At 42.9% G+C, this 27535-nt stretch overlaps 1 protein-coding gene across 11 annotated transcripts in view; it reads right to left on the bottom strand.

Annotated features, from left to right (window-relative positions):
* Positions 1-27535, bottom strand: part of MOB3B (MOB kinase activator 3B) — a 98405-nt gene that overhangs the window by 46636 nt on the left and 24234 nt on the right. For 7 of the 11 annotated variants that reach the window (XM_084504795.1, XM_084504791.1, XM_084504788.1 and 4 more), the window contains one exon: positions 3-606. In XM_084504795.1, coding sequence (XP_084360921.1) covers positions 3-420 — 418 coding nt within the window. In that variant the 5' untranslated portion in view covers positions 421-606. Of the gene's footprint in view, positions 1-2; positions 607-12723; positions 12811-14231; positions 14314-16142; positions 16281-27535 lie in introns of those variants that run through there. The other 4 variants (XM_084504796.1, XM_084504797.1, XM_084504798.1 and 1 more) reach the window with 3 other exon arrangements.

Here is a 27535-nt window from a genome sequence, read left to right as displayed (position 1 = left end):
ACCCACACTTGTAGGAAATATATCCTCATTGTTGATTTGCACCTCGATCCAGTCCATGAGAAGATTCATATACTGGGGTGCTGGCAATGCTGTAGGCTTCTTGTACTTCATGTCATCCTGCCACCGGTACTCGTACTTAGGGCCTCCAGACATCACGGGGCAGGTCCTCTCTGTGCAGAACTCACAGATAGTTCCATAAATGAGGTTGATCCTGTTGAAGAAGTCAACAACGTGGACAGCTACCCAGTCATTTTGGTCTTCTCCGCTGGGCAACTGCACAGCTGCTTTCAAGTCCACACCTGAGTTCAGAGAGGCTTGTGCTCGTTTATGAAGCTCAAACCTCTGGGTTCCAGGTTCAAACTTGCGTTTTGGACGGAAAGTCTTATCCTTATTGAAGACTTGTTTGAGTGCTATGGACATGTCTGGTAATCTCCTGCTCTGCAGCAGATGGCAGAAAAGCACTGTTGAGATTTAATGCAAGTAACTGAAAACAGTTGCTCCCTGTTACAGGTCTTCCAGGTTCTTTTCGTCACTGAAGTTTGTACCAGCTTCAAAGCCGTCTACTAGCTCTTCCACTTGAAAGCCTTCCCGAAAGGCTTCATGTCCCTAAGGATATGGAAACAATATATGTTAATGGTAAGCTCAAGTCTGGACCCATCCGTTTGTTACTGTAGTAATTATGAGCTGAAAAGCAAATTTAGAATCCAAAACAAGCCAGCCTTAAAAACTAGCCAATCCCTAACCTAAATTAAATGAGAAGCTTCATTTTATTCAAAGTATTAAGGAATTAACATCTCTGTCTTTTTAAAATATCTACACACACAAACGCTATTAAGTTATCATAAAGATGGGAATTAAAAGTATCTTGCATAATCTTACCATCTTTATACCATTTTTAAACCAACCCTTACATTTTGCTGTATTTTACAGTGATTGAACACCATACCTAATACATGTATAAAATTAGCAGACGAAATACCACGTGACTATTTAGAAGTCTTATCCAACTGTTCCCAAAGCGACAGATGGTATCTCTCAGCATTCACCATAGATTCAGTCCTCTTCCCCGTAGGAAAAAAAAAAAAAAAACAATCCACGAGCAAGATTTCTCCATATTTGTTCTGTATTTTTAATTAATTGGCTATTTGTTCTGCAGACCTCACAGGATATAGTTAGAGTGGAGCCTACCTACGGTATTGCACAGAAATAATTACTACATTCCACAGACCGGTACAGAGGTTGTTATCATTCTTGACCCACCCTCAGGAATTCAGCAGCGGTGTTAATTTTCCACTGAACTGCGTAAAATGATTAAAAAGCAATGGTGAAGCTGTCACTTTCTTTATAGCTCTATTCATCTTCTCCACAGGGGAATACTTGGCATAGTGGATCCATGACTCGATGCACAACAGTGCCAGCAGGTCAAGGGAAGGGATTGTCCTGCTCTGCTCTGTGCTAGTGTGGCATCACCTCAAGCATTGTGTGTGGTTTGGGGCAATACAATATAGGAAAGACATAAAAGTGTTAGAGAGTGACCAAAGAAAGGCTAGAAGGGCTAGGTTAAGGGTCTAGAGGTCAAGGTGTATGAGGAGCAGCTGAGGTCCCTTGGTTTGTTCAGCCCCGAGCAGAGCAGGCTGAGGGGAGGCCTCATGGCGGCCTGCAGCTCCCTCAGGAGGGGAGCGGAGGGGCAGGCGCTGAGCTCTGCTCTCTGGGGACAGCGACAGGACCCAAGGGGACGGCACGGAGCTGGGACAGGGGAGGGTCAGGCTAGGGGTTAGGGAAAGGGTCTGCACCCAGAGGGTGGTCTGGCACTGGGACAGGCTCCCCAGGGCAGTGGTCACGACACTGAGGTGCCAGAGTGCAAGAAGCGTTTGGACAGTGCTGTCAGACATAGGGACTGGTTTTTGGGTGGTGCTGTGTGGAGCCAGGAGTTGGGACTCTGTGGTCCTTGTTGGTCCCTTCAAACTCAGAATACCCTAACTCCTTTAACAGCCAGCCTGATTGAAAAAAAGTAAATTACTGCTTTAGATCCTTGTTTCTTACACATACTCAGATGTGTAAGAGTATTAACATCAGTAAATGCAGACAATTAGTAGGTGATAGCATAGATAGGAGCTAGCTCAACAAGAATTTTGTTTTAGTATCAAAGGATTTACAATTAAAGACTCAGAGAGCAAACATTTCATGCTGTGCATTACTTAAGTTAAATAACACAATGTTTTACATTTGCACAGTTCTACAAAAATCATACCCTATCAGTGCATAATGAATACTCTCCAAGGGATTATGCGTGCTCCACTGTTTTCCCTAAAAGAAATCACATCCGTGAAAACTCTGCTAGGTTGTGTGTTGAAAGCACTGAATTATTCTGAAGACAGTTGCCCAAAGCTTTGCTGAGGGGCAAGAAAGAACTTGATAAAGGTACTTCTTTTTTCTTAAGCACCACAAGAAAGTTGCACATACCTAAGGAAAGAGAAATCTGATGTGCTAGACCCCATCTCCATGCAGTAGAACAAAAGCACCATGAAAAATACTCTCCCAAATGGCTGGAAGATTAGCATCCACTCAATTTAGCAGCAGGATGCAGCTAAATGAATCCAGCAGAGATGTGTTTGCTTCTCCTTTTACTGATGGCACATCTTTACACTGCCATGCAGAGATACTTCAATCATGAATTCATAAACAGCCATACTTTCAGTGCCAGCAAAATGTTAGACGTTCAGGGATGAACTCCATGCAGACCACTGTAAGATCTGACACGGTCCCTGACAGAGTGTTCAAGCACAGCGCAGAGGTGCTGAAACCTGATGAAGGTCAGGGAAAGACCTGAAATAAAGCTAACCTTGTAACAATTTAGTTAAGTGTCATTGGCAGGAGATGAGGGCACTTCAAAGAGACAACTTTTGCCCTACAGTTTGTTGTTTGTTGCTAAGACCTGAAACTTCCATCTCTCCGATTCTTAGAAGCTCTGTGTCTGTTTATTTAATGTCCTTTAAAAGGACTGGTGAGTACTGCTGCTCAGACTGAGCTGGTGAGCAGCACACTTTGAGATGGCATCAAGCCAAAGTCCCAGTCTGCAATAACAAGGATGCTAGCAGTGGAGCTTTACAGCTCAGGTAACTAATCTTTCTAGTCTGGTACTCTAATGTGGCCACTTGGATTCCCTTCCTCACCTGTAAACATTCACCATAATGTGACAGGAGTTTTTAACAGAAAGCTGAGCACCAAATAAAACTTGTCTTCAAAAGATATATTTTGAATCTCAGTACTCACTGCTGTTAAACCTTTTCCAAGAAAAACAGAAGGCACCATATTTTATAAGCTATTTTCTACTGAATATACAAACACAATCATATTAAATATGTTCACTCAGCACGCGTTCAGTAAGTTTGCAGAAAAACAATTAACAGACTGTTGTGGTTTAACCCAGCTGGCAGCTAAGCACCACACAGCCATTCGCTCACCCTCCCTCCTCCCTCTCTGGGATGGGGGAGAGAAACGGGAGAGTGAAGCCTGTGAGTTGAGATAAAGACAGTTTATTAAGACAGGAAAATAATAACAACAACAATAATAATAAAAATAATGATGATAATAGTACTACTACTACTAATGCGTACAAAACAAGTGATGCACAATGCAATTGCTCACCACCTGCTGACCAATGCCCAGCCTAACTCCAAGCAGTCTGCCGCCCCTCCCCCCCCCGGCTAGCCACCCCTATATATTGTTTAGTATGACCCCATATGGTATGGAATACCCCTTTGGCCAGTTTGGGTCAGCTGTACTGTCTGTCCCCTCCCAGCTCCTGCTGCACCCCCAGCCTGCCTGCCCACTGGCAGGACAGAGTGAGAAGCTGAAATGTCCTTGGCTTGGTGTAAGCACTACTCTGCAACAATTAAAACAGCATGTTATCAGCACTCTTCTCATCCTGAGCCAAACATAGCACCCTAGCAGCTCCTAGGAGGAAAATTCACTCTGTCCTAACTGAAACCAGGACATACACGAAACAAGAGATGAAGCGACCAAAACATTCACCAAACAACTCGTTATCTTGACTCTTTGTGTACCAAAGCTTGAGTCTTTTCTCTCTCTCTTAAAATGTCACAGAAGGCTGTGCAAAACTAGGGACATGTTACTGGCTTTCTCATATACTTTCACATACAAGACAGAAAAAAGTATGGTCTGAATTTGACAAAAATACCACAGCAAATCAGCCCTCTGAAATAATTTTGTGCATCTTGCTTCCTGAGGGTATTTGCTGTCTATTTAGCCCTGTTCTTCGTTCAAAAACTAGCAGAAATGAATGAAGAAATAAAGAATTTTGAGACACCCCCTCACTGCTGAAACAGACGTCAACCTTGCAGGTTATACAATGCCCTTACTGCCCCCACTTAAGCAACCAGCTCAGTCAGGCATTTCTAAACAGTTACAAACAGCATTGCCAATACTTCAATGGAAGAAAGAAGCTTTCATTTCACTTACAAGGGACAAAAGAACAGTCTAAGCTTCAGCTTGTGGCTCAGCAGAGTACCTGATTTTCAGTGGAGATTCACTTTAGGTTTAGGCTCTTCAAAGACTTCAACTAATGGGAAAGCTGCAGCCACAGTCAAGGCTCTAAAAGCATCGTTACTGCTTAGGCAATAAAGTGCTGGTACTTAATAGCAGGATGGCCACTCCTCTGCTTTGGACTGAATCACTAAACCTTTGCAGAAACTCATGCACCATTAGACTTCCAACACCTTGCAGCACTGTGTTTGAATCAAGAACACGCAATGCGAGGTTTGTCATTCCATCATGGATCACATACTGTCAATTACAACTTTGTAGTGTTAGACGTATAAAGCAAAGCTATTGCTTCAAACTCATGCAGCATTATCAAAAGAAACTCATCAGATAACCTTAACAACAAGCAATGAGCAAAATTTCGTGATTTTTAAAGTACCAAGAATGTAACTTGGCTTGCCTGCCATCATTCTCACTTCCATGACAATTTTAATCCGCAGAGAATGAGAAATACTCCCAGTTCCATTATCTGGTCTTGAAAGGGATACTTCATGACTAAATGCTCCTTGAAATCTATGGTAGAGTAGCATCCTCCTTCCACATAAAATTAAACATGACTATTCCTAATGCATTTGGCACTGTTTCATGTTCAACTCTTCTCTCACACCACAGTAATGCCAGCAGAATTTCTGATCTGTACTAGTGTCAAAGGCCGTAGAAAATGGCTTCTGATCCCCTATGACAGATTCTAACTATACATATAGAGACCGTGTTCTGGATGCACTTCTGAACTATACATTTTTGGCTGTCCTGGTATGGGCACTGCAAGTAGATAACTCCTTCTAACACTTCAGCTTCTCCTCTTTCCTCTCAGAGTAGTGTATTTGTGAAGAGGTGTGATAGTCACCTGCAGCTTTTCTTGAGTGCCTGTTCCATGGCATGAATGATGTAGTTCGGTGAATTCCTTTGTTGGCAAAGCCGTGCCTGAGAATGGTTGCCCCAGATTTGGAGATGGTCTCAGAATAAAGAATTAGACCCACAAAATCTTCACGTGTGGTATCAGCACCACAGTAATCACTGTTGTCCCCAGCTTTATGTAGAAACATGCACATATGGAAATTTAGGCCACGCTCAGGGCAACTCAGCATAAACAGCAGGTATAGTAAGTCAGCACACGGAAATAATAAACCAGTCCTACCTACACAAATACCACACACACAGAAAAAAAGTAAAGCTTGATCACTGTCCTGTCTGAGTCACTAATGAGTTAAAAACCTACTACATCATTTCTTCATATACTTTCTATTAAATCATAGGTAATAACAACATTAAGTGACACACTGTGTACAAACACACGCCTTTCCTCACAGCACTCTAGTGAGCACTACACAGGTCTTAGAGGGCTGCTGGGAATGTAGCTGGTACAATTCACGTTTTATTCATCAAGGAAGTGGAAAGATATGATCTCTCCAGCAACAGTGACACAGTAAGCTGTCTATCCAGCAAGACAGTCTGAAAATCAACTTTTCATCCACTTGTTTTTACATTTTTTCTTTCCAAAATGTAAGCCTTCATTCTGGGCACTTGCACTGCCTGGTTCAAAGACAGCTGAAGCCTGTAGAAAAGCACATATGAAATCAAAATCCCATTGAGCACAAACATTTTGTAGACTTCTCATGTTTGACTTCATATTTCACTATGCATTTTACTACAGCTACATTAGACATCATGGGCAACAAATATTTTAAATGTAGGAGCATGTATATACCAATGCTCCTTTTTGAGTGTACGCTTTCTCTAAATCCAGGCTCCTGTTTGAGAGCCAGTATTATAATAGATAATGAACAGGTTCTCTAACACACTTAAGTATGAAGAATTGAGTGAGCAAAGGCCTGTCTTGAAGTCTGAAAACACCTTTCCTATTTACACATCAAAAAGCATCCAAGTGAGTAGAAACAATAATATCCCCCGTATCTTATTTACATACTTAAATTTGTGCAATTCAGATAAGTTTTATCTGTAATCACAAGGAAAAAATGTAGCACAATCATGCTGTGCAACTTCATGATGAAAACTTCATGCAATGGAAAGAGTTTCCTCATGAACAAAAAGAAACACACACACACACACACACAAAACACCTTACCAACCTGTAACAGATTTGCGTTAGGGTTTTGGCAGAGTCAAAAGAGGAAGAAAAAAGGATCAAGGCAAATTTAGGTTACTGCAAAAATGATTCTTAAAAAGCACATACATGGGAACCAGATTCTGAAGCTTATTGTATCCTTTTTCTACATATTATCCTATTCTCAAGAGTCTTGCAAACTTCATTTTTGAACTCCAAAGTATTGTAAGTCTCAAAAGTAAACAGAAAAGCATAAACAATGACTTTGTTTTCCAGGTGCTCACTTGCATAGCTTCTCCATGGTTTCTACAGCAAAAGCTTTCAGGAAGAGCCAACATTATTAAAGAAAAAAATGTCCTGCTGCAGCTTTTGTCCATGGTTTGTGTTATTTACCTGGAGACATAGAGCATTTTAATTAATACACAAAATAACAACAGAAAATGGTAGCATGCAGTGAAAGAAGTTAACTGATGCTTGAGGACAATAATTTGCTTATGATAACAGAGGTTCCAGCAGCTTTAGAGGAAGTTGCAGTTTGGCTTAATGTCCTTCTCACAAAAGGATTCCTGTGGTTTCTTCACTTCTCTCTAAAGGTACCAGGATTACCTTGCATTAATCCTTATATGATAACTGCAAGAACAACACTGAGGCTTCAGGGTTCTCGGGTGGAAAGTGCAGACTGCGAAGTCAAAGAAATCAAAGGGCTGGCACACCTCTGCTATGAAGACAGGCTGAGGGAGTCGGGGTTGTGTAGTCTAGAGAACAGAAGAGAGATGTCATTGCAGCCTTCCAGTACCTGAAGGGGGCCTACAGGAAAGATGGGGAGAGACTTCTTACAAGGGCAAGTAGTGATAAGACAAGGAGTGATGGCTTTATACTGAAAGAGGGGAGAATTAGATTAGATGTAAGGAAGAAATTCTTTACTGTGGGGGTGGTGAGGCGCTGGCTCTGGTTGCCCAGATAAGCAAGCTGTGGATGCCCCATCCCTGGAGGTGTTCAAGACCAGACTGGATGGGGCCTTGAGCAAACTAGTCTGGTGGGAGGCGTCCCTGCCCATGGCAGGGAGGTCGAACAAAATGATCTTTAAGGTCTCTTCCAGCCCAAACTGCTCTGTGAAAAATCTTCTGTGAAAAGTCTTCCTAAAGTCAGAAACATTTCCCAGATATAGCAACAACCATTTGACATGCAATAGATAGCCTTTGTGCATGGGGAGACAAAAGAGGCAAGTACTTTCCTGGTACTACTAAAAACTACAACTGTAAAAGATCACAGAAAACAATATAAAGAGTATTTTAATAACTGAGGTGTCCAGGTTCAATGAAATTAATATAAATGAGTTTTGACCTGATTCTTACCTTGTTTAGAGCAGTAACTTCTTTCCTGTCCCTCCTCTACCTCATTTCTAAGCTATAATATCAGAAGGGAAAGCAAAATACAATGGATACCTGTCTATAAATGCTGTGTCCTTCAAAAATGCACATACTCCTATAACATTTGACAAACAGGAATTTCATTGGATCAGCTTCTGCCTGAAAATCTAACCTAAACTAGTACAGTGGCAACATTTGATAACGGGAACAGAATCATGCTTTATGCTTCCAAGAAACTACAGAGATTTTCACAGGGATTAAATTAAAAAAAAATACAGAACAGGGTCAGTCCCTCTGTTGTGGCTGAGTAGCAATGGCTCACACAGGGGTGAGCAGACATACATCTTAGGTGTAAACTTCATTGCACAAATGAAGTAGGCTTTTCACTATGAGGAAATATTTTTCTGTTTTAACAGGGCACTCACTTCTCAACCGGTATCAGTCTTTTATGAGTATAACAGGACTTACATCCCATCTGAAGATCTAAAGAGGTACAATTTAAGGTGAATTTGAAAAGTTCTCTCTCAGAATTACAGTACAGAAACTGCAAAATGTTCATGGTTTAGATTACACTGAAGATTACCCCGTTCCTGTCATTCAGGAACTCAAGGGCTTCTACAGACTGATATTCATGCATGGGTATTACTGTAATTTCTTTCTGAAAAGTTCTGTCCTACCTCAACACTCTCTCTCACGTTACTCCTTACCATGCCTTCTATGATACCTGGCCCTGATGCTTACATTCCCTTGCAGGACCTACGTGAGACCAAGAACTAAACCACACTCATTGAAGAGACCACTGATTTTTCATCCCAGTCAATTTATTTGATCCTCTGTTTGGCTATATAGCACAGAGAAGAGGACAGCACGAAGCAAGGTCTGTGGAGGGCAGAGGCTGGGACAGATGGGACAAGAGGGAGTACCTTTTTAGCCACAGCCACTTCAGTGAATCACAGCGTTTACCACTGCCATCTCAGACCTCCCCAGCCCTTAAAGCAGGTAGCGAACTCCCTTTAGTTCAGGCAACTACTGAGGTTGAATTTTGACAGGCTGACAGATCACACAGGGAAGAATTCAGTTCTGACAGTCCCTTCCAATGCTGTTTTTTGGATACACACCCAGGTTCTTCCAGTTCTCTTCTTGGTTCACAGGCTTCAACTGGTCTGAGCTGTGGCTAGCGTGCTTACAAGCACTGCCACGAAACCACATGCTCTGTAAGTACACAAACAGCCTCTGCTTTCAGTTACCAAGTGCTTGTGACCTGCTACCTCCTTCCACCACTAAACAAAACTAAGCCTGTACACATGCAAGTGCGTGGTTTGACCAGCTGGTCCTATAACCACTGCTCTTGTAAACACTTACCTCACCAGTGGATTGCGTGGTTGGGCTGACTTACCGTGGTAGGAGCAGCAACAGAACCAGCTCACTAACCCTGCTTATGCCAAAACCTTTTGGTTTCTGTGGATGGAGTCCTTACCACAACAGGGTGCTGTTCTTACACCTCTGTAGCATGTTATTGCAGAATTTGCTGCGACAGGGAACTGTTATAATCCTTCATTCCTTTAGAAATATTGACAGGACTGGTGAAAGATGTAAGAAAAATATAGCAGCGTTGAGAGAAGAGATACAAATTGAACTATTTGGTGATTCTTTATGATAATACACATCTGTCTCCTTCAGTTTGCTTAATTTCTGACTCCAACCAGTTTCAACTATGCTGCAGTCAGTAGGAGCTCTGACACCGACTAAATAGAGGTAAAATTTTACTTTTACTCTCTGAACGCTCTCCCTTGAGAGGAGTATAAGAACTCATTAAACTATGGTTTAACTTCATAAATCTCTTTGTCCTGTTCAGCTTAACTTGCTCCTTAATCTACATTCTGGCTTTTCAAAGCACTGGCACAACCAGGTATACAGAGCTAAAATATGAGTTCCTGCTCACCCCTACACTCTAAGGCCATCCACGCAATTCCCAAACACAAAAGCCTAAAACCTGAGCTTTAATGTGAATCCACTGAAGTCTACTTAAAAAATGTGCATGTCTGGTCACGTGAGTGATAGGGAACAGCAAAACACGCACATGCAAAAATGTTCCAGCGGTCTGAGATCTGAACTCAGGGCCTCACTCTTGTCGTTCATGTACAGGTTAAGCAGAGGTCCTTCTGTACATGGCAGGACAGCAGCTTATCTGCTAGCAGTAAGCAGTTTATCCCCTGAGACTTCAAGCTCCCTACTCTGCCTCCACTGGCCAAGCTCGTTATTTTTGGTCCAAGACTTAGTTTCTGGAAACCACATATATGTTCAAGAAAAAAAAAAGTCTAAATCATACATTCCATCTCACAGTGTCATTTCAATTGAAACCACTCATTTTCATGCAGAGAAACAGAGATACAAATGCAAAGTCATGTTACATACACTACACCGGCCAACACAAATAACTAAGGCTCTGCTGACAAAACAGGGCTTCCTGTAACCATATATGCTGAAAAACAGATGCAACATCTGTTTGACATCCATTCAGACTCTTTAGCCTTAGTCTGGCTTCTTGCTAGCGAAGCTCGAGTTGACGAGCTCAGGGTGGACAGGGGAGAGGCAGGTTGGTGACAGGGAGCCTCAGCAGCAGCCCCACGCAGCTCGGGATTTCAGAGATGTCTTCCACAGCACACATCTGCCAGCAGCATCAGCCAGCGTGCTGCACACTTTGTTAAAGACACTGATAACTCTCAAGACAGCATAGCGATCTTGCATGAAAAGCAATTACCCTTAACACCATGATGCTGAGCCAAAATTTGCCCAAAACCACGTGGGAATTAGTGACTGAGGTGAAGCCTGACCCCATGCAGCCCCTCAGCTGGACCTCCACGAACCCAAAACTGGGTGGGCCTGCTGTGGGCACTAAGAACTGCAGTAAGAAGACAGCAAAAGTAGCTTCACTATTAACCACGGGGAGGGGGGAGTTATTTGTCTTTATAAAGCAGCGTGAGCCCAGGCAAAACACACAGTTCTTCACAAACAGAGAAATACAAAAATGATACCTTAACTGCAAATATTTAAATTATTTATGCCATAAGTCTAAAATCTTGTCCTGAAGCGCACATTCAGCAGCCGTAGGGACCAATCCACTGACTTTAATGCACAGCTCTGCATAACTATCAGAAGAGCTAAGTAAGAAAGATCAGAAATCTTTGTTTCCCGTGGCTTGGATCAAAGCACCCGATGTATGGTGGGGTAGTGAGAGTGGCAGCAACTACAGTTAATTATGGACATTTTCAAACTCAGACCAAAAAGACTTAGCGTCGAGGTATTCCTACTCGTGTCTTTTGAAGAATACAAAAGATTTCACAGATCGAAGAGAGATGATTTTGCAAGCCAAGGGTCTGGTGGTCTGGTACTTTGCAACATGGCAAGTCCTGCTGTGCTACAAAAGCACGTAATCACGAAGCACAGCCTTTGCAGTTGGTAGTAGGGTCATGGATGTCTGGTTGTGTGATCCCTGCTTTCAAAATTCAGCAAAATGCATTATCCACAGTGTTGATTTGTATCTTGGTCTTAACTCGCAGGACTAAACTGACTTGAAGGCTGAAGAAATTTTTTCTGCAGAGGACTGTTCTGATCACCACCCTGCAATTTTACCATGTTCAACCATATCATTTGGTCAAAATGACCTACTATTATGCACAGAGGGTAAAACACAGAATCAGCTAAATATACACATCCCCATAAACCAGAGTAGGAACAGAATACCTGGGACGAGGTAGTCATCCACACTCCAGTGCCCTAGGTCTGTAATTTGCAGGATTCACTTGTTTAAAAACAAAAACAGTGCTTTCTTTGCCATCCGGGAGACCAGAGAGATAATGTGAGTGAATAAGTGAAGTCAGAGACACAATCTATCGAACACTTACTATTGGAAAGAAACCTGAGTATAATAACTACCTCCTCTGAGGACAGCCTTAGTCCTCTCCAATTCATGATGATACAGCTGTTGCTGTAACAAGGATTGCTCATTGCAACAGAGAAAACATAAGCTGAAAACGTCCTTCAGTGCAGTTTAGCAGAGCCTAAGTAGCCTGGACTATACTAACTGCATAGATCTGCAAGAACCACCAGACAAGAGGATAAAGCACCAACTCCAGGGCAGCCACGCACCAGCAGTAAGTTGCAGCAGACACCGAAGGAACTGCCCTCTTCCCCCTACACTCCCAAGAAGCTTCTAGTTTATGGTGCTACTTTATCTCTCCAGCAAAATAAACTACTGAAGATTTCAAAGCCTTTTCTCTGCCACTGCATACTGCTTAATCCATATTGTGCTCCAGAAGCCACTCAACACGGCAAACAAAACTTACACTCACCAGCTGATCTGGAAGGAGAGTTTCAGTGGTTTCCTAATTAGCCCCCATGGTAAGCAGTTTATATGCAGAAGCACAGCATTTAATTATTCTTTACAGTCTGGTTTTGTGGTCAGATCAACCATCATCCGGCACTAGCTCTCAGACTGGTTTTCATGTTTCCCTAAACAGTTTTGTACTCTAGTACGCCGCTTCCAGCCACGTACAGACAGCTTTACTGTGAGACCCACAGGACCAGTCTCTCAACAGGTACAAAAAGAGGAAAACTTCCTTCCCTGCAAAACAAGCATCTGGCTTCTCGCAGCAAGGTGCCCACAGCTGTTGCCAGCAAGTACTCAATGCTACAGAAAGAAGGGGAACAAAAATCATTACTTACACAACATGGAAAAATGACCAGCGAGGGAGGGTTAGGATGGGTCCTTTCCCGACCACGATAACAAGCAGTTTACTCTGAAGCAGAATAATTGATTACTCGTTGGGGTCTGTGTGGCTGCAGCAGACAGCTAACAGCGAAAGCACAGCTGACGGTCACCGAAGGGCAGCAGTTGAAGGACTCCAGTCTGAGCTACAGCCTTTCTCTGCCTGGCACGGCTCAGTTCACCTCTAAGTAAGAACTGATTGCTGATTTAATTAAAAATTGGTCTGTAAAGCTTGCACAGTTTTAAAGTGGGAGTTGTCAAGGTGGCTGAGCTTCCTCCTACAGAACTAGTTTATGCAGCGTGTTTCGCACACCATAATTTCAGTACCTCCCACACAAAATCTGACCAGGAAAAAAGAAAACATCATAGCTTCCCATTTCTACTTGTAGACTTGTATGTAGTACATACGGTGATTCAGAAGCAAGGTCTCCATCTGTCTTGCGACCCAGTCACAGCAACTCCATTACAGACACTTATTTGCTGATATAACTCCAAAATTTTAGTAGGGAGGTTCTGTGGTCAGTTTCATAATGAACCCACAAACCTTTCAGGTGGTTTTCTGTCACACCTCGTGCCATGACCTCAAATCTCATAAAGCAGGGCTCTCTGCCAGACAGGAGGGTTCAGAGAGAACTGCTACACAGTATTTAAGTCCTGGCACTTTTCCCTAAGGGATGGTAGGTGCTGGGGACCCTGTATCACAGGAGAGGTTGTACTGTCAAACACACATCCAAACTGATGGATAGTTACAGTGGTTGTAGCAGTGGAGGAATTCACATCACCTCTAATAAATCAGTGAAAACATATAGACACAACCTGCACACCTGAACAGTCTCATTCTCTCAAAATAAGATTTCATAAGACTCACACACTCATATAACCCTTAAGATGTCAGAGGCTGGTGCAAAGTAATTATAATAAAAAACTCAGAAGACCTCTGAAGAGAGAAAACAGGCTCTGTGAGTTTAGAGCAAGAAAGCCACCAAAATACATGGTATAAAGCCATACACTCGATACCTGACAGACGCTCTGACAATGGGTCTTTTGTCTTCATTAACAACTCCCTCACAATTTGGGAATTGGCACTTGATTATCCACTGATATTGTGCAGCTTAAAAAAAAATATTTAAAATACTCCCTGCCAACATACCAGGAAGGCTGCAAGATAAATTTTTTGCAGATAATTTGGATAACCATACATAAAACTTAGGATGTACATTCAGGTTAATTGCATCTAACTGAAGAACATCTACTAGAGAACATCCTCCTAAAAAGATCATTCATGGCTTGATCTTAAAAGGTAATTAGCAACTGAGGTTTCTACCCTACCCAAGCCCACTCCTCACTTTAGTAAAGTCTTCTAGGTGGGAAGCACTTGAATCAGAAACATGTTTTTCATCTGTTCATCTAGACCATGGCTTAGTTAACAGGACCTGCCTCACACCACAATATGAACAAGAGTTACCTGTTACACTGCTGAATATGTCCATGCCCAAGTTCTGCACCTCTTTTCCTCTCCCTCTTACATCCTGTCAGACCCATACATCCTGCAACATACAGAAAATGGTTCCTTTTCTTTTTTTTTTTTCCATTATGGAGATTTTTTCACAATGGAGATTTTTTTTTTCCACTATAATAGTTAGCAATTCTGCTACATGTCTTTATTATATTTAATATTTTAATTTATTGGTTAGAATTTTGCAGAGTCTTTAGCATTTCTGAGAATGCTGCTTATGTTCACATGCAGGTTAGCACCAGTAATTTATTTCTAAACTGGCAGCAAGCCAGGACAAGCTTACTCCAACTGCCCTTTAGGATGCCGTCGTCATTCTGGTTGCTACATAAATAAGTGGTTAGGAAACAGGATTGCTACCTTGCAATTGCTATTCTTTATCCCATTTCAATCACATCTTCTGCCATCCACACATCCCATATATTATGGTTTTGATCCAATCCCAAATCATTTGATTAAACCCAGCAGTAGCGCACGCAGTATCTGCCATCAGGTAGGAAGAAGCCATCACCATTTTTGAGGCAGCAATCACCGCAGATCCCAAGAGCAATCCCAAATAACAACACATCTACTCTCTGAGAAGTATGCCACCCAGGTGATTAACAGAGAAGACTGAATCCCTGTCCCACCACAGCTGGGACAGAAGCCCAAGTTTCCTTGTGCTTTTTTTCATCTTCTTCTCCCCTTCTCCCAAGTGTTTCCTGCATTCACGTTCACTACTGCACCATGCACTGGCTCGAATGCCAGCTAAACAGCAATTTAGAAGGCTGACAGGAGGCACTAAAGCAAATGCTGCTGGCTACACCCTGTTTTATCTCTGAGTTTCTAGCCCAGGGTTCAACTAAAGAAAATAACTAGGCAAATGTACAAAAAAAGTGTAAACCACCCCCAATTGCTGCTCTTGGTATCACCATGTTCAGGCAAGTTCAATTATTAAATTACTGCACGTGTGTGGGTGTACATACAATTAGGGAAGTATTCTTCTTGCACACTTCCTGTTTTAAGAACAGGACAACCTATCACAAATTATACAGCCTGCGAGACCAGAGCCTATCACCCCATCCTTCTCTGTTTGCTCTAAAATAAAGCAAGATTAGCTCCATTTATGTCAGAGACACACTGATGTGGCACTCCCGAGAATTCAGGACAAAAACCACCACTCTGAGATTTGTTCTTTAACATACCCACCGAAGGTAACGTGAAAGATGCAGTGTAAATAATACATAAATTTAGTGAACACGATCACTATAAAGGAACATGATAAATGAAAGGAGAAAAAACTTCAAGTACCAACTATATCAGTTACAATTAAATGGGAATATTTACTATGGCTGGGAAAATAGGATTTTCCCAGCTCTGGAAATCATCACCACTCTTCAGTTTGTTTCAGCTCCAACTATTTGTTTTTTTTTAGAACAAATACAAACAACAGTATTGTACTTTCCAGTACTTACTGAAAGAAAGAAAACTAGTGAAAACAACAGGCAACACTGAAATGGTCTGAAAGTTACAAGAGAAGCTAACTTGCAATACAAATACACATTCAAATTCAGGTACCTTTTTGACCTGGATTGCACACAGGAGTTAAAACCAAGCTTACAGCAGTACAATGATCACACTGGTAAGTTTCAACACAAGATGATGGGTAACTCAGATGTCCATCCAGAAACAATACCTGCCCAACACACTTTAAGCCAAATGAAATAATAACCCCCAGGACTCCCCCAGAATAGGTGCCACCCATGGTAGGCTGGACACACAAAACTCTTGATTGTTGACAGCACTCTTTGGATATCCTGATTCACATTTCATCCGTGTGGCAGAGATCCTGCATCCAGAGTGTGAAACAGCATAACTCCATACCTAACAGCTCCTCGCACAAAAGAGATTTCAGCATACAGTTGCTAGAAGATATGGGGTAACACTTGCTTCTTGCATCACTATTGTTGGGACTGTAGGATTCGTGGTTTATTACCGTTTATTGCAGTATCAGGCAGATGTTAAGGAACAGCTCCACTGAAAAAAAATGCAGGAAACATTACATCAAGAACTACACTTCTTGTGTCTTCGGACTTAGTCATGTTTCTGTTCCTGGAGCACCACCAGGCAGACAGGTCCATGTGGGTACCCAAGGACCAGCAAGTAGCCTCAGATGGAAGAGGTCCTGGGGACTCAATGGCTAAGCCAAGAGCTGTGTCTGCGTGCACGGATACTGGGACAGCTGAGAAAAGGGGATCTCTGTGGGAAACACTACATCTCAGTTCATTCTTTCAGGCCTCAGCATCTCCAAAAACTGAAACAACCCCTGCTGTTACCCTGCTCTCTGCTTTGAGCTGAAACACTGGCACTCACACAGATGATCTTCAGGAATAAACCTGCAGTAAAAACACATTTTCACTTAAGCTATACTTGTTCTAAGCAGAGCATAAGAACTGAGGTGTGCCTTGACGAGACAGGTGTAATAAGGAGCACAGAATAGCACAAAACTGTGCTAGAAATGCATAAATTTACCCCATAATCAAATTAACACATTTCCTAAAGTAAAGCAGCAACCTTTTTTTGTAGGAAACATGTTTCCATTTAAGTTCTGTGATTCAGATTTAAAATCCAGTCTCTATGCCAGTTTTTGCAGATTATCAGTCGTACCCTGCTATCATAGCCATACGCATTCACTCGTGTTTACAGATCAGAAAAAAACACCTGCCAACATTGCAATTCACTACTTTAAATCTTGTGAACTTGAGTCTTAAAAACGCTTGAAAAACAGCTTTTACATCAGGTAAAATATACTGGACCATCGTATACTCCTTCCTTTAGTTTAACTAATGAAACAAGACTAACCTGTCTAAAGAGACACTTAGCCTCTATCATTAAGAACAGCATAAATTGTGTTGAATTTAATACTAATGCCTCACAGTATTACAGCAGCAATATGAATGGTGATCAGGACATAATTAAACCCTGGAATTTACAAGCGGCAGGGTGACATGAACAACATGATAATATACTATCTATCAGCTTAATTTACTGCATAGCTGAGCACAAGCCTATATTAAGGGCAACTAATAGCCTTGCCTTAGAAATCTAATAATTACAAATAATAACTCACCAATTCCACCCTTCTGGACTGAACATCAGATTATATGGCATAATAAACAATCACACATTAAATAAGCGCATGAAAAAAAATCCTGATGAGCAATTCGAGCAACTCCCAGCTACCTATCAGAGCTGACGGGGTGGTAGGGAGTGAACCACCTATGCCCCTCAATTGACATTGCCTAAACCTGGCTAAACTCTGACAGGGCTTAGGACTGAGCAAGTTTGGACTGTATGGCTTACTGGGACAACACAGGTCCTCCAAGGCAGACAAGCACATCCTGATCAGCTATGCCTTGCTCAGCACCGATGCCTCCTTGCTGCACGTCCTGGTCGGCACCAGGACATGTGGTGCAGCTGCACCACGCTCATCAGAGTGCTTGAGCTGGGGAGCTCTTCTGGCCCTCCTGCGTGCTTGGTCCAGCTCATCAGTGCCCTGTCCAAGAACATCAGTGACACTAGCATGGATACGTGGACTAGTCTGGTAGGGGAAAGCTGCCACCGCTGTGACTGACAACATGGCAGAAGTTTCAGCTTTCAGATCATGTGTGGGTCACTGCCATAGCCAAGTGCATAAAGCCAGTGAATTCATTGCTCCTGGGAGGAGTGTAAGGCAGCGGTAAGATGTAATGGAATTCGGGATGGAATTCAGATGTCCAAATGGAGGTACTTCTGGCGTAGACTTCAGCAAGTTGGTTCTTGCCTAGACTTCCATCATAGTTAACGGAGTAAAACTCATTTCTACAACATGACTCACCTCATTCTAGACACCCAAATTCCATCAGATACATCAAACTTAAAAGTGATCACCGGCCTCCCCTGACAATAAAAGTATCCTAAGGCAATCAGCTCAGATGTGCAAGTCTTTAAGCTGGAAGCTGCAGATCTCTTTTATAACATCCCTTCTTGCCCTCTCTAGCATGTAAATTATGGGCATGCTGTTTTGTGTTTGAGTTAAGAAAGATGGGCAAAGATGCATACATATAAGACAAGGTTACATTAATATATCTAACATTGTGTGATTCTTTGACGCAGGGCATTTTTACCAAAATAAATAAATAAATAAATAAAATGATGTAAATACTGTATTAGGTCTTTATGAAAATGAATGAGTAATTTTTCTTTACTGATTTTTAATACAAGTCGTATAGAAGTGCTTCCCAAAACTGATGATACTTCTACAACAGACCACAAGACAAAAGATTGGGTATTGGGTTTACATGCCAAGGGCTTGGTAGCAGGGGTATGCAGGGGTGGCCTCTGTGAGCAGAGCCCAGCAGCTGCCCCATGTCAGAGCAGAGCCAGCTCCAGCTGCTCCCAAAGGGACCCGCTGCTGGCCAGAGCTGAGCCATGAGCAACACTGGGTGGGCCTCTAGGAGAGCAGAATTAAGGGAGGGAAAGAAGTGCTGGGCAACAGCAGCTGGGAGAGAGGGATGAGAGCCAGCCCTGCAGCCCCCACGGGCAGTGCAGCAGGAGGGCAGGAGGTGCTGCAGGCAGGCAGCAGCAGTTCCCCTGTGGCCTGTATAAGGAGAGGCCCCTGGTGGAGCAGGCTGTCCCCCTGCAGCCCATGGGTCCCACATGGAGCAGATCTCCACGCTGCAGCCCCCCCATGGGTGGAAGAGCCCCTGGTAGAGCAGGTGGATGTGGCCTGGAGGAGGCTGCGGCCCATGGAGAGCCCCCGCAGGAGCAGGCCCCGGGCCGGAGCTGCAGCCCGTGGAGAGGAGCCCACGCAGGAGCAGGGGGTCTGGGGGGAGCTGCCACCCACCCATGGGGGACCCGTGCTGGAGCAGTTTGCTCCTGGGGGATGGATGGATGGACCCCGTGGGACGGAGCCGTGTGGGAGCAGTTCCTGAAGAGCTGCTGCCTGTGGGCAGCCCCCACAGACTCGGTTGGGGAAGGACGGCATCCCTGGGAGGGACCCCATGGGGAGCAGGGGCAGAGAGGGACCCTGACAGAGTGGCAGAAATGAAGCATCAGGGACTGACTGCAGCCCTGTTCTCTGCTGCCTGTTGACACTTGGGGGGAGGAGGTGGAAGAGTGGATGGGGGCAAGGTGTTTGTAGTTTGCTTTTAGTTTTTCACTGCTCTAGTCTGCTAGTGACAGGCAATACATATTAATCTCCCTACACAGTGTCTGTTTTGCTTGTGCCAATAACTGGTGAGTGATCTCCCTGTCCTCATGTCAACCCATGAGCTGTTTTTATCATATTTTCTTCCCCAGTTCTTCTGAAGAGGACAAGTGAGAGCACAGTGTGGTGCTGCTGAACTGCCTACTGGTGTGAAGTCACCACACATACACACGACTTAAAATGTAGAGGACAATAAAAAAAATAAAATCTCTTACATTTTCAAATCCCACTGGGGGCTTCAGGGCTTTAATACAAGCACTGGTATCCTCACACATACCACACTGAAACTTTAAAGTCACTCCTTCCGGACTTATTGCTATTCAACAGATGGCAATTCCCCTGGTTTGATACACGGAAAGAAATACAATAAAACAAAGAGTTTGGAAATTCAAACAGGTTAGCCACTAATGTTACAGAGAGAAAATCCTTCTGGCATTCACTGCAGTAACTTTACCTGCAGAAGTCTGTAACACCTGAAATATCACTGGGTGAACATGGTGGGGAGAACTCAGTAGCAATTATTAAGCAACATTTTTAGAAATCTATTGAACAATTTGCCCTCCCCAGAGGACAGTGTCAGAAACTAATATCTCTTTCTTGTTCATCCTTGCTTGCTCGCAGGAAGCTATTTTTGGTCTTACCTACCTGAGGAAACTGACTGCTAAATTCACATGGCCTCCACCCATGCCCTTATAAATTCAGTTTCCTTCCAGACACCTGATTTTAACTACACTGAACATGTTTCTGTGAGGACTAGGGCATGAAATTAAAAGGCTGCAGCCGGTTGAATTCAGAGTCCCAGGGCTAAATCCTTTATCCAACGTATCATAAGCACTCCCTATTACTGTCTGAAGCCTTCTACCGGAACATAAATGAACCCGTTTTACCTACCTTACTCTCTCTTAGAAGACCTCAAGCCCAGATTGCCTTTTAATCCCAACCAGTTCCTAGAAGAGAATGACGTTATGCCTGACTCCAGAAAACAGAAGTTTTATCAGTGGTGACTGGAACCACCCCTTCCACAGGCCTTTACGTATATGATAAGGTTAGTTTTACAGCCAGTCAGTTTACAAAGTGAGGAAGAAGATAGTTCTGCTGCCTCATTAACAGACACCCTCTTTTTCATGTACTCTCATCCATCATTGCGTCTGCATTTTGCTGCCTCTATCAATGGAAAGTAGCCTTGAGAATTTTGGAAACTGGCTCTGCAGCAAACCTAAGCGTCTGAGTGGAAGGACCAGCTTACACAATTGTCTCCCTGTTCATGCTCTAGTTTTATAAGAAACAGCTGGATCATTAATAACAATATTTGCAATTCTGCCTCTAAAAAGTGTGCTGGCACTTGTGTTTGGGTGAATGTATTTTATAAAGCACTGCAAAGCAGGACTCAGGGCTGTCTAGTGGTAAAAGCAGGAGCAAAGTTGTGCTTCCTCTAATCCCTCAAAAAGAGAGGGGAGCTGCCTAGCTATGTAGTCAGGGAGGAATGCAGAATTCCCAACTATTTTGTATGTAAAGAATTATTTTTACAAATTCCTTTGCTATCAGGACACAAAGGAAATCAAATTGTGTTTCACCTGTGCTGTGCACTGTGGGGATCAGCCACATTTTTTAGAGTAGAAGCCCACGCCTGCAAGTAGAATGAATTGTATGATCCAAGAGGTATTTTCCTCTTTATAACTTTAGTAAAGCCATTAATGTAGTCAAGTTGTGTTTGATGTCTATAATCAGTACAATAAACCAAGAAGAAATTAGATTATAAAAGCTACATTAATAGAAGACCTGGTGTTCAAGTGGCCTCTAACAGTCCACCTGTAGTAACTGCACCTGCAACCATCTCTCATTTGGATACTCATGAATGCACCCTGATCAGTCCTGTTCCAGGGACTGTTACGTTGTCATCAATGCATAAACACAGACTTTTGTACACACATGTCATTTTACACGGCATCCCAAACCCTTTGTCTCAAAGAACATCAATTCAATTAACAAGTAGTAATCAGTTATTTGTTTAAGGTAAGCTCTGCTGTAAGATGTAACCACAAACTTCTTATCAAAACCAATCCCACTGCCCCTTGTGTAAAGTGTATTTCCTCAAGCATTTAGAGAGCAGCAGATGAAAGCAAGAACCATGTGAGTAAGTCATCTGCCCAAGGTCACACTGCAGGCCAACAGCAGGCCAAAGTACAAACCCACAGTTGCCTCATTCAGAGGGCTGCCATCTGTTCATAAGGTAGACTCCAAATACATTCCTGAAGCAGACTTTGGCTGCTTTCTTAAACTGCTTTTAAGTTTCTACTTAACTCAGTTTGAATCTGCTTAAAGAAAAAACAATTTCCACTGGACAATGGAGTCCTTTGGATCTAATGGATTCGCACTGGAAATGAAATAAGTCTGGACTCGTAAGATGACAGAAAAGGTAGTGCAAAGTTGTCATCTTCTTACCCCTCAGGAAGTTTTGCCTCTGACCTGCTAGGAAATTGCACTTTGTTTACAGTCTCAGTGTTTTTAAACTAGAATTGTCATGGGTCATAGTTATTAAACAGCATTTTCAACCTGCAGGCAGAGCAGGAAACAGTAGAAGTGAGAGAATATGCCATCTCAGGTTTTTGGGAAAGTATGGACACGACTCATAAGGCCTCCTGGGGCAGATCAAAGATTAGAGAATGAATTTGATTTACTTCATGGGTTCACCTTTGTCTCCTGTGTGTCCTCTACTCCTTCATTTATTTGGTTGATAGCCACCTCTCTTTCACTGTCTTGTTCATTAGCCCTGGAAACTGTACCCCCCCCCCGCCTCTGAAGAAATAGCAGGATTTTGTATTGAGGGGACTTAAGGCATCCTCTAAATCATTGTTTGAAAATACAGAGTTCTGAGGATCATAAAGACAAACGGTATAAAGGGTATAAACCTTAGACATGAGAGAAAATGCAAAAGTCTGGCTCCGAGGCTACAGGGACCAGCATCTTCCCTCCCTTACCTGTGCCTCCTTCCAGCACAGCAGCTCTCTCCATCGATCTGTGACTAACAGACAACACAGCAGTTACTCATCCACCTAGGGCACGCAGTGTAAAGGTCTCTGTGTTTGAACTTATGTAGGCGATTCTCCAATTTGTGTGTACATTTGGACTCTTAACACACTGAACAGTTTTCTGGAACTAGATTTTTTTGGATCAGGAAACTGAAGGGATCCATCTCAACAGCTCTGACAGGTCTGGTAAGGTGATGCAGAGACTTTGTTTTCAATAGAAATACTTTCAGGTGGTTCGTAGAAGTGCTAAGAAATGGCCAAATGACTTGATCCTCAGAGGACTAATTTTATTTAGGGGGTGTGTGAAAATTTAGCTGTTAAGACTAGTTGTGGTAGTTAAGGCAGAACTCTACCTGGAAGCCCCTGGGAGTACTCTTTGCTCTCTGACTTACGACAAATTGCCCACTATTTGTCTAAATTCAGACCTCTCCCAGAAGCAGGGTCTTAGACACCAGTTCTATGCCATAAAACCCAATTCCATAGTAAAATGTGGAACACAGACTAGGATTATGTACAGTCAATATATTATTGACAGTGCCACCAATCTAGGCACTCTTTATACTATTTTGATAGCTTGACTCCAGTTCCTTAAGATCCAGTCTCAGCAGCTCTGCTACCAGCATTCAGATGTCCCTGAGAGGTGTGCAGACCCCTGCACGAAGGACACACGGCCCCCAGGCATTTTGCAGCTGTTCTGCCTTGCCAGGCAGGCTGCACTACTCAGAAGTGGAGGAATAAGCATTTGTTGTATTTTCCAAACATCTGATAAATGGAAATGGGTGCAAGCTGTAACATAGGAGGTTCTGCTTAAATATGAGACAAAACTTTTTTTTTTTACGGTGAGGGTGACAGAGCACTGGAACAGGCTGCCTACGGGGGTTGTGGAGTCTCCTTCTCTGGAGACATTCAAAACCCACCTGGACGCGTTCCTGTGTGACCTGACCTAGGTGTTCCTGCTCCGGCAGGGGGATTGGACCAGGTGATCTTTCAAGGTCCCTTCCAATCCCTTAACACTCTGTGATTCTGTGAAATGCACCTCCTCCAAGCCAAATTATCGTTATCCCATTGAAGGAAGAAATCAGGCCTCCAATTGCTAATAAACATAACTGGGGCTGACAACCACAACAAATTTGAGGGGAAAATATTTTAGTTCAGGAAATTATCTTGTCCAAGACTCCATTATAAACATCACAAGTTGTTTCTTATAGAGATGTAACTTATAAGGATATGTATTACATACAAAGATGTTCATTACAAGAAACCAAATTCCTTCAAAACTGCTTACCATTGATCTCTTCTGTTCAATATCCAAAGGCCTAAGTGTATATCCCATCCCAACTCTCTTTACACAGATGCAAAATCTCAATTAATTCTTCCGCCCAAATTCCATCCAGAGTGAAGGAGCTCAGTGCTGAGCGCTCAGCTGGGAGTTCCCCTCCCTTCTTACCCAATGCTGGGAGAGGATAGGTACATCATATAATTACTATTTGTTTGCCAGGCAACCACTGCTGTCAACACCCTTCCTGTGGAGCACTTTAAATTAACCTCCTGCATAAGCTATAGAAGGACAACAAAAGCCCTCACCAAGTTAATGAAACTCTTTGCCGCTGAAATGACACATCTACAAAGTACAGGTAGCCCAAAACAAGGGGATAAGTTGGATAGAAAAAATAAATAAAATGAAATAAAATAAAAGCCAGAACAGCACTTTCCTTCCACTTAGTAAAATATTCTAATTTTTAAAAAATACAAAAGAATGGGAGGAAAATCTTACCCCTTTTAGCACCAAAAGGATTTGATGCAGGTTACCCAAAGTTACTTCCCTTCACAACCTCACCAAGACACAGAAGGTTGTAGACATAAAACGTGTTGCAACCAGAGGTCCTGCAAGTCCTTGCTTTCCTCTGAGACAGGGAGTGGACAGCTCTGCTTACAAGTGAGGGACTTTTAACCAGGTGCAGTGCCCAAACTGGTCAGTCCAGCCTCGTGCTGTCCTGGTTGCCTGGAACCAAAATGCTGGTGAAAAAGAAAGGCATCTTTCTGACAGTAAAGGGGAGGAAGCAGTGACTAAAGGAAAGGAGAGGTGAATGCAAACTCTGCTCTCTCCCCTCATCTCTCTCAAACAACACAGGCACTGAGCTGTCCCTTCTTGCCTGTAATCACTGGATGGAAGGAACCATCTAAGTGGGAATTGTCTTTTAAAAATTGGTCTTCCAAATGCAGTTTTGCTCCAGAGAGTTACTGAAAAAGACCTCGGGGGAAATCCAGACCCACACAAATGGTATGCAAGCAAATGACCTACCTGCAGTGCAAACTGTAGCTCTGTTGTGCTGTCCAGGATCAGCCCAGCCTAAAATAAGATCCTACTGCCTTCCTGTTAGGAAAACATTTCAGCAGTCTTGAAGAGTGCTGCTTAAAGTACTAGATTAAACTGAAGACTGCTCTGAGCTCAGACAGGTATTAAAAAGGTCAAAATGTCTATTTCACAGACTTAATAAATTCATAATAAATTTCACCTCTTCTCCTACTTCCTGGCTTATGAACAGAAAGGTGGGTGCCACACTAACTGCACAGTTGTAGACAAGAACTGAATGTCAAATAGAGGTCTCCAGACCCAGAAGTTCCTGTCTGAGTTCAAAAATGCAGGACAATCAGAATTGTTTTTACATTTTAAGCAATGGCACCGCAAGCAAGGAGTGTGTGCAGACTCCTTTTCTGCACCAGAAAGCCTGTCTGCTGCTTTCTCAATTCTATCTGCTGGATGAAAGTAATTCTCTTTCCATATCCTTAAACTAACACAGTATAAAAAAGGTCTAACTGCTGAACAAGTTTTTCATATAGAACATTTGTACCTTTTTATGTTAACGTGTCATAGCATCAGAGGTAATCAAAACCAACATAAAGCTGCCAAAAGCAGCAGCACATCTCAAGGGTTCTCCTGGTACCACCTTGTGGATTGGGACCTGCAGGAGGAACTTCAGTTGCTTCACCTTCTTGGTACAAGGATGTTGCATGGCAGATAAAACCTGCTGCATTAGCAGCAGCACAAGGTGATTCTCAAAATAAAAACCTTTTAGCCTCCTAAATACATGTATGTTGTACACAGTAGGTATGTGTTTTAAATCTGACAATAAAATCCTGTTATCAGCTCGAATTCTCCTCTCATCACACTAAGACTCTGCTGTAGATCTCTACAAAAGCACCAGAGGCATTTAGGAAGTTGTTAGGGAAGAAGTTTTAGGATGATGTGCACACGTCAGGGTCTCCAGGCCATTGTTAGTTTTAGTCAACAGGAGCACTGAACTACAAGGGATCTTGTTCACTGGGCCCAGTTTTATTCTTTCCAAAAAATCATCAACCTGTCCATGAACCTGCTAACATCACTGTTACAAATAATTTTTGGGTTTTGTGCCCAGAGCTGCGTCCTGCTTGCAGTGCTCAACATCCATCCCAACAGCAGTGCTGACACGTGTCCAGACAGCTAATCCAGATCTGAATCATGGTTCACAAAAGGTGACTGCTAAGTCACTAGCATAACACATTTATCTTCCATAATTTACTCTTACGTGTGTCGTAAGGGCTTATTTTCAGGCCTTCTAGGAAGGGTCTTGTTGCTTCCTCTTAGCCAATAATCCTTGTAGAGTATCGGTATTTCAAGCTGTTCCTCACACAAGTATCTTCATGAGCAGCTGCAGCAGCTCTCTAATGAATTGTTATTGTAAAAGGACTTCGCACCCTTTTTTCACAGGTTCTGTGCAAAGACGTTATATTATTGAATACTATTTTTATGATCCTTTTTTAGACAGCAAGAAGATTACAATGAAAGCAAGGCCTCTGGAGTGATGGGGTGGCTGTTTAGTCAATGCCTGTCGTGGACGTTTGCCACAGTTCCTCTGCTGGTTTAACATACAGGTGTCCAGACAAAAACCTGGCCAACTATTACTCTGTATTCTGTCAGGGGTTTTAGAGCTGTCACTCCTGTATCCTTCGAAACAAGCTTTACAGTGAACTGGTGTGCAGTTTTGGCACATCAACAAGTCCTGTGCTTGGATGCCATCTAAAACATTGATCTGTCATGTGCTCGCCTGCTCGGTTGCCCGTGGTGTGCAGAGCAATTTCAGAACATGCATTGGTGACAGAAGCCTGTACGACTTACTAACTGCACCGTGTTAAAAAGCACACGCCCTAGTCACTAATTCCAGCAGCAATCTCCTCTCGTGTTGCCCAAACAACCTCCTAATAAGCAAAGGCTGATAAAAGACTTAGGAAACCCACACAGCTCTTTCACAGATGGACTTTGACAAAACCCCAAGTCGCAAAACACCAACTACCAATAGCTCTTCACTCTGCAGTGAAAAAAAAACAAACTACACAGCAAATTGACTGAATGCCGCTGGATTTACTGTGGGATTTCAAACGGGAGGTCTGAACTACTTCTGATGTGGCACGTGTTGTGAGAACGGATGGACCCCAAACACTCCTGTGTACACAGCAGACGCGGATGTATTTACACGGAGCAATGCGAGCTGCCCCTGGCATCTGTCCTGCTGCAGAAATCTTTGCAAGCACAAACAACCACGGTGAGAGACCAGCACCCTCATGGCCATTTACCACAGTCCTTTAGCCGAGATCCCTAGCGAGACAGGCTGTTGGAGCTGCCGGTAATGGCCATTTTCCTGATACGACCACTTTGTGGCAAACAAAGCTAACTTGACAAAGTGACATTTGCTGTGCATGGTTAATAATAATAATAACAATAAATAAATAAAAAAAAAAAAAAACAGGAATGGGCCTGGTTATTACTTCTGTTGTCCACTCAAGTCAACATCAGTACTCTCTGTCTTAACCTCGCATCATGTTTGTTCACAAAAACTCCACTGCAACTACAATTGACAGCAATGCTCAATTCCAGATACATGCTAATGATATTAATGCATGTTTGTGGCCTCTAATGCTCACACAGGCTAACATGCAACACTGATTTTTTACTGGCATCAACT

This window comes from Aythya ferina, assembly GCF_964211825.1.
Source record: "Aythya ferina genome assembly, chromosome: Z".
In the NCBI taxonomy this organism is placed as follows: domain Eukaryota; kingdom Metazoa; phylum Chordata; class Aves; order Anseriformes; family Anatidae; genus Aythya; species Aythya ferina.
The sequence above is the reverse complement of the archived record's forward strand: the minus strand, read 5'-3'. Positions and strand labels throughout refer to the sequence as shown.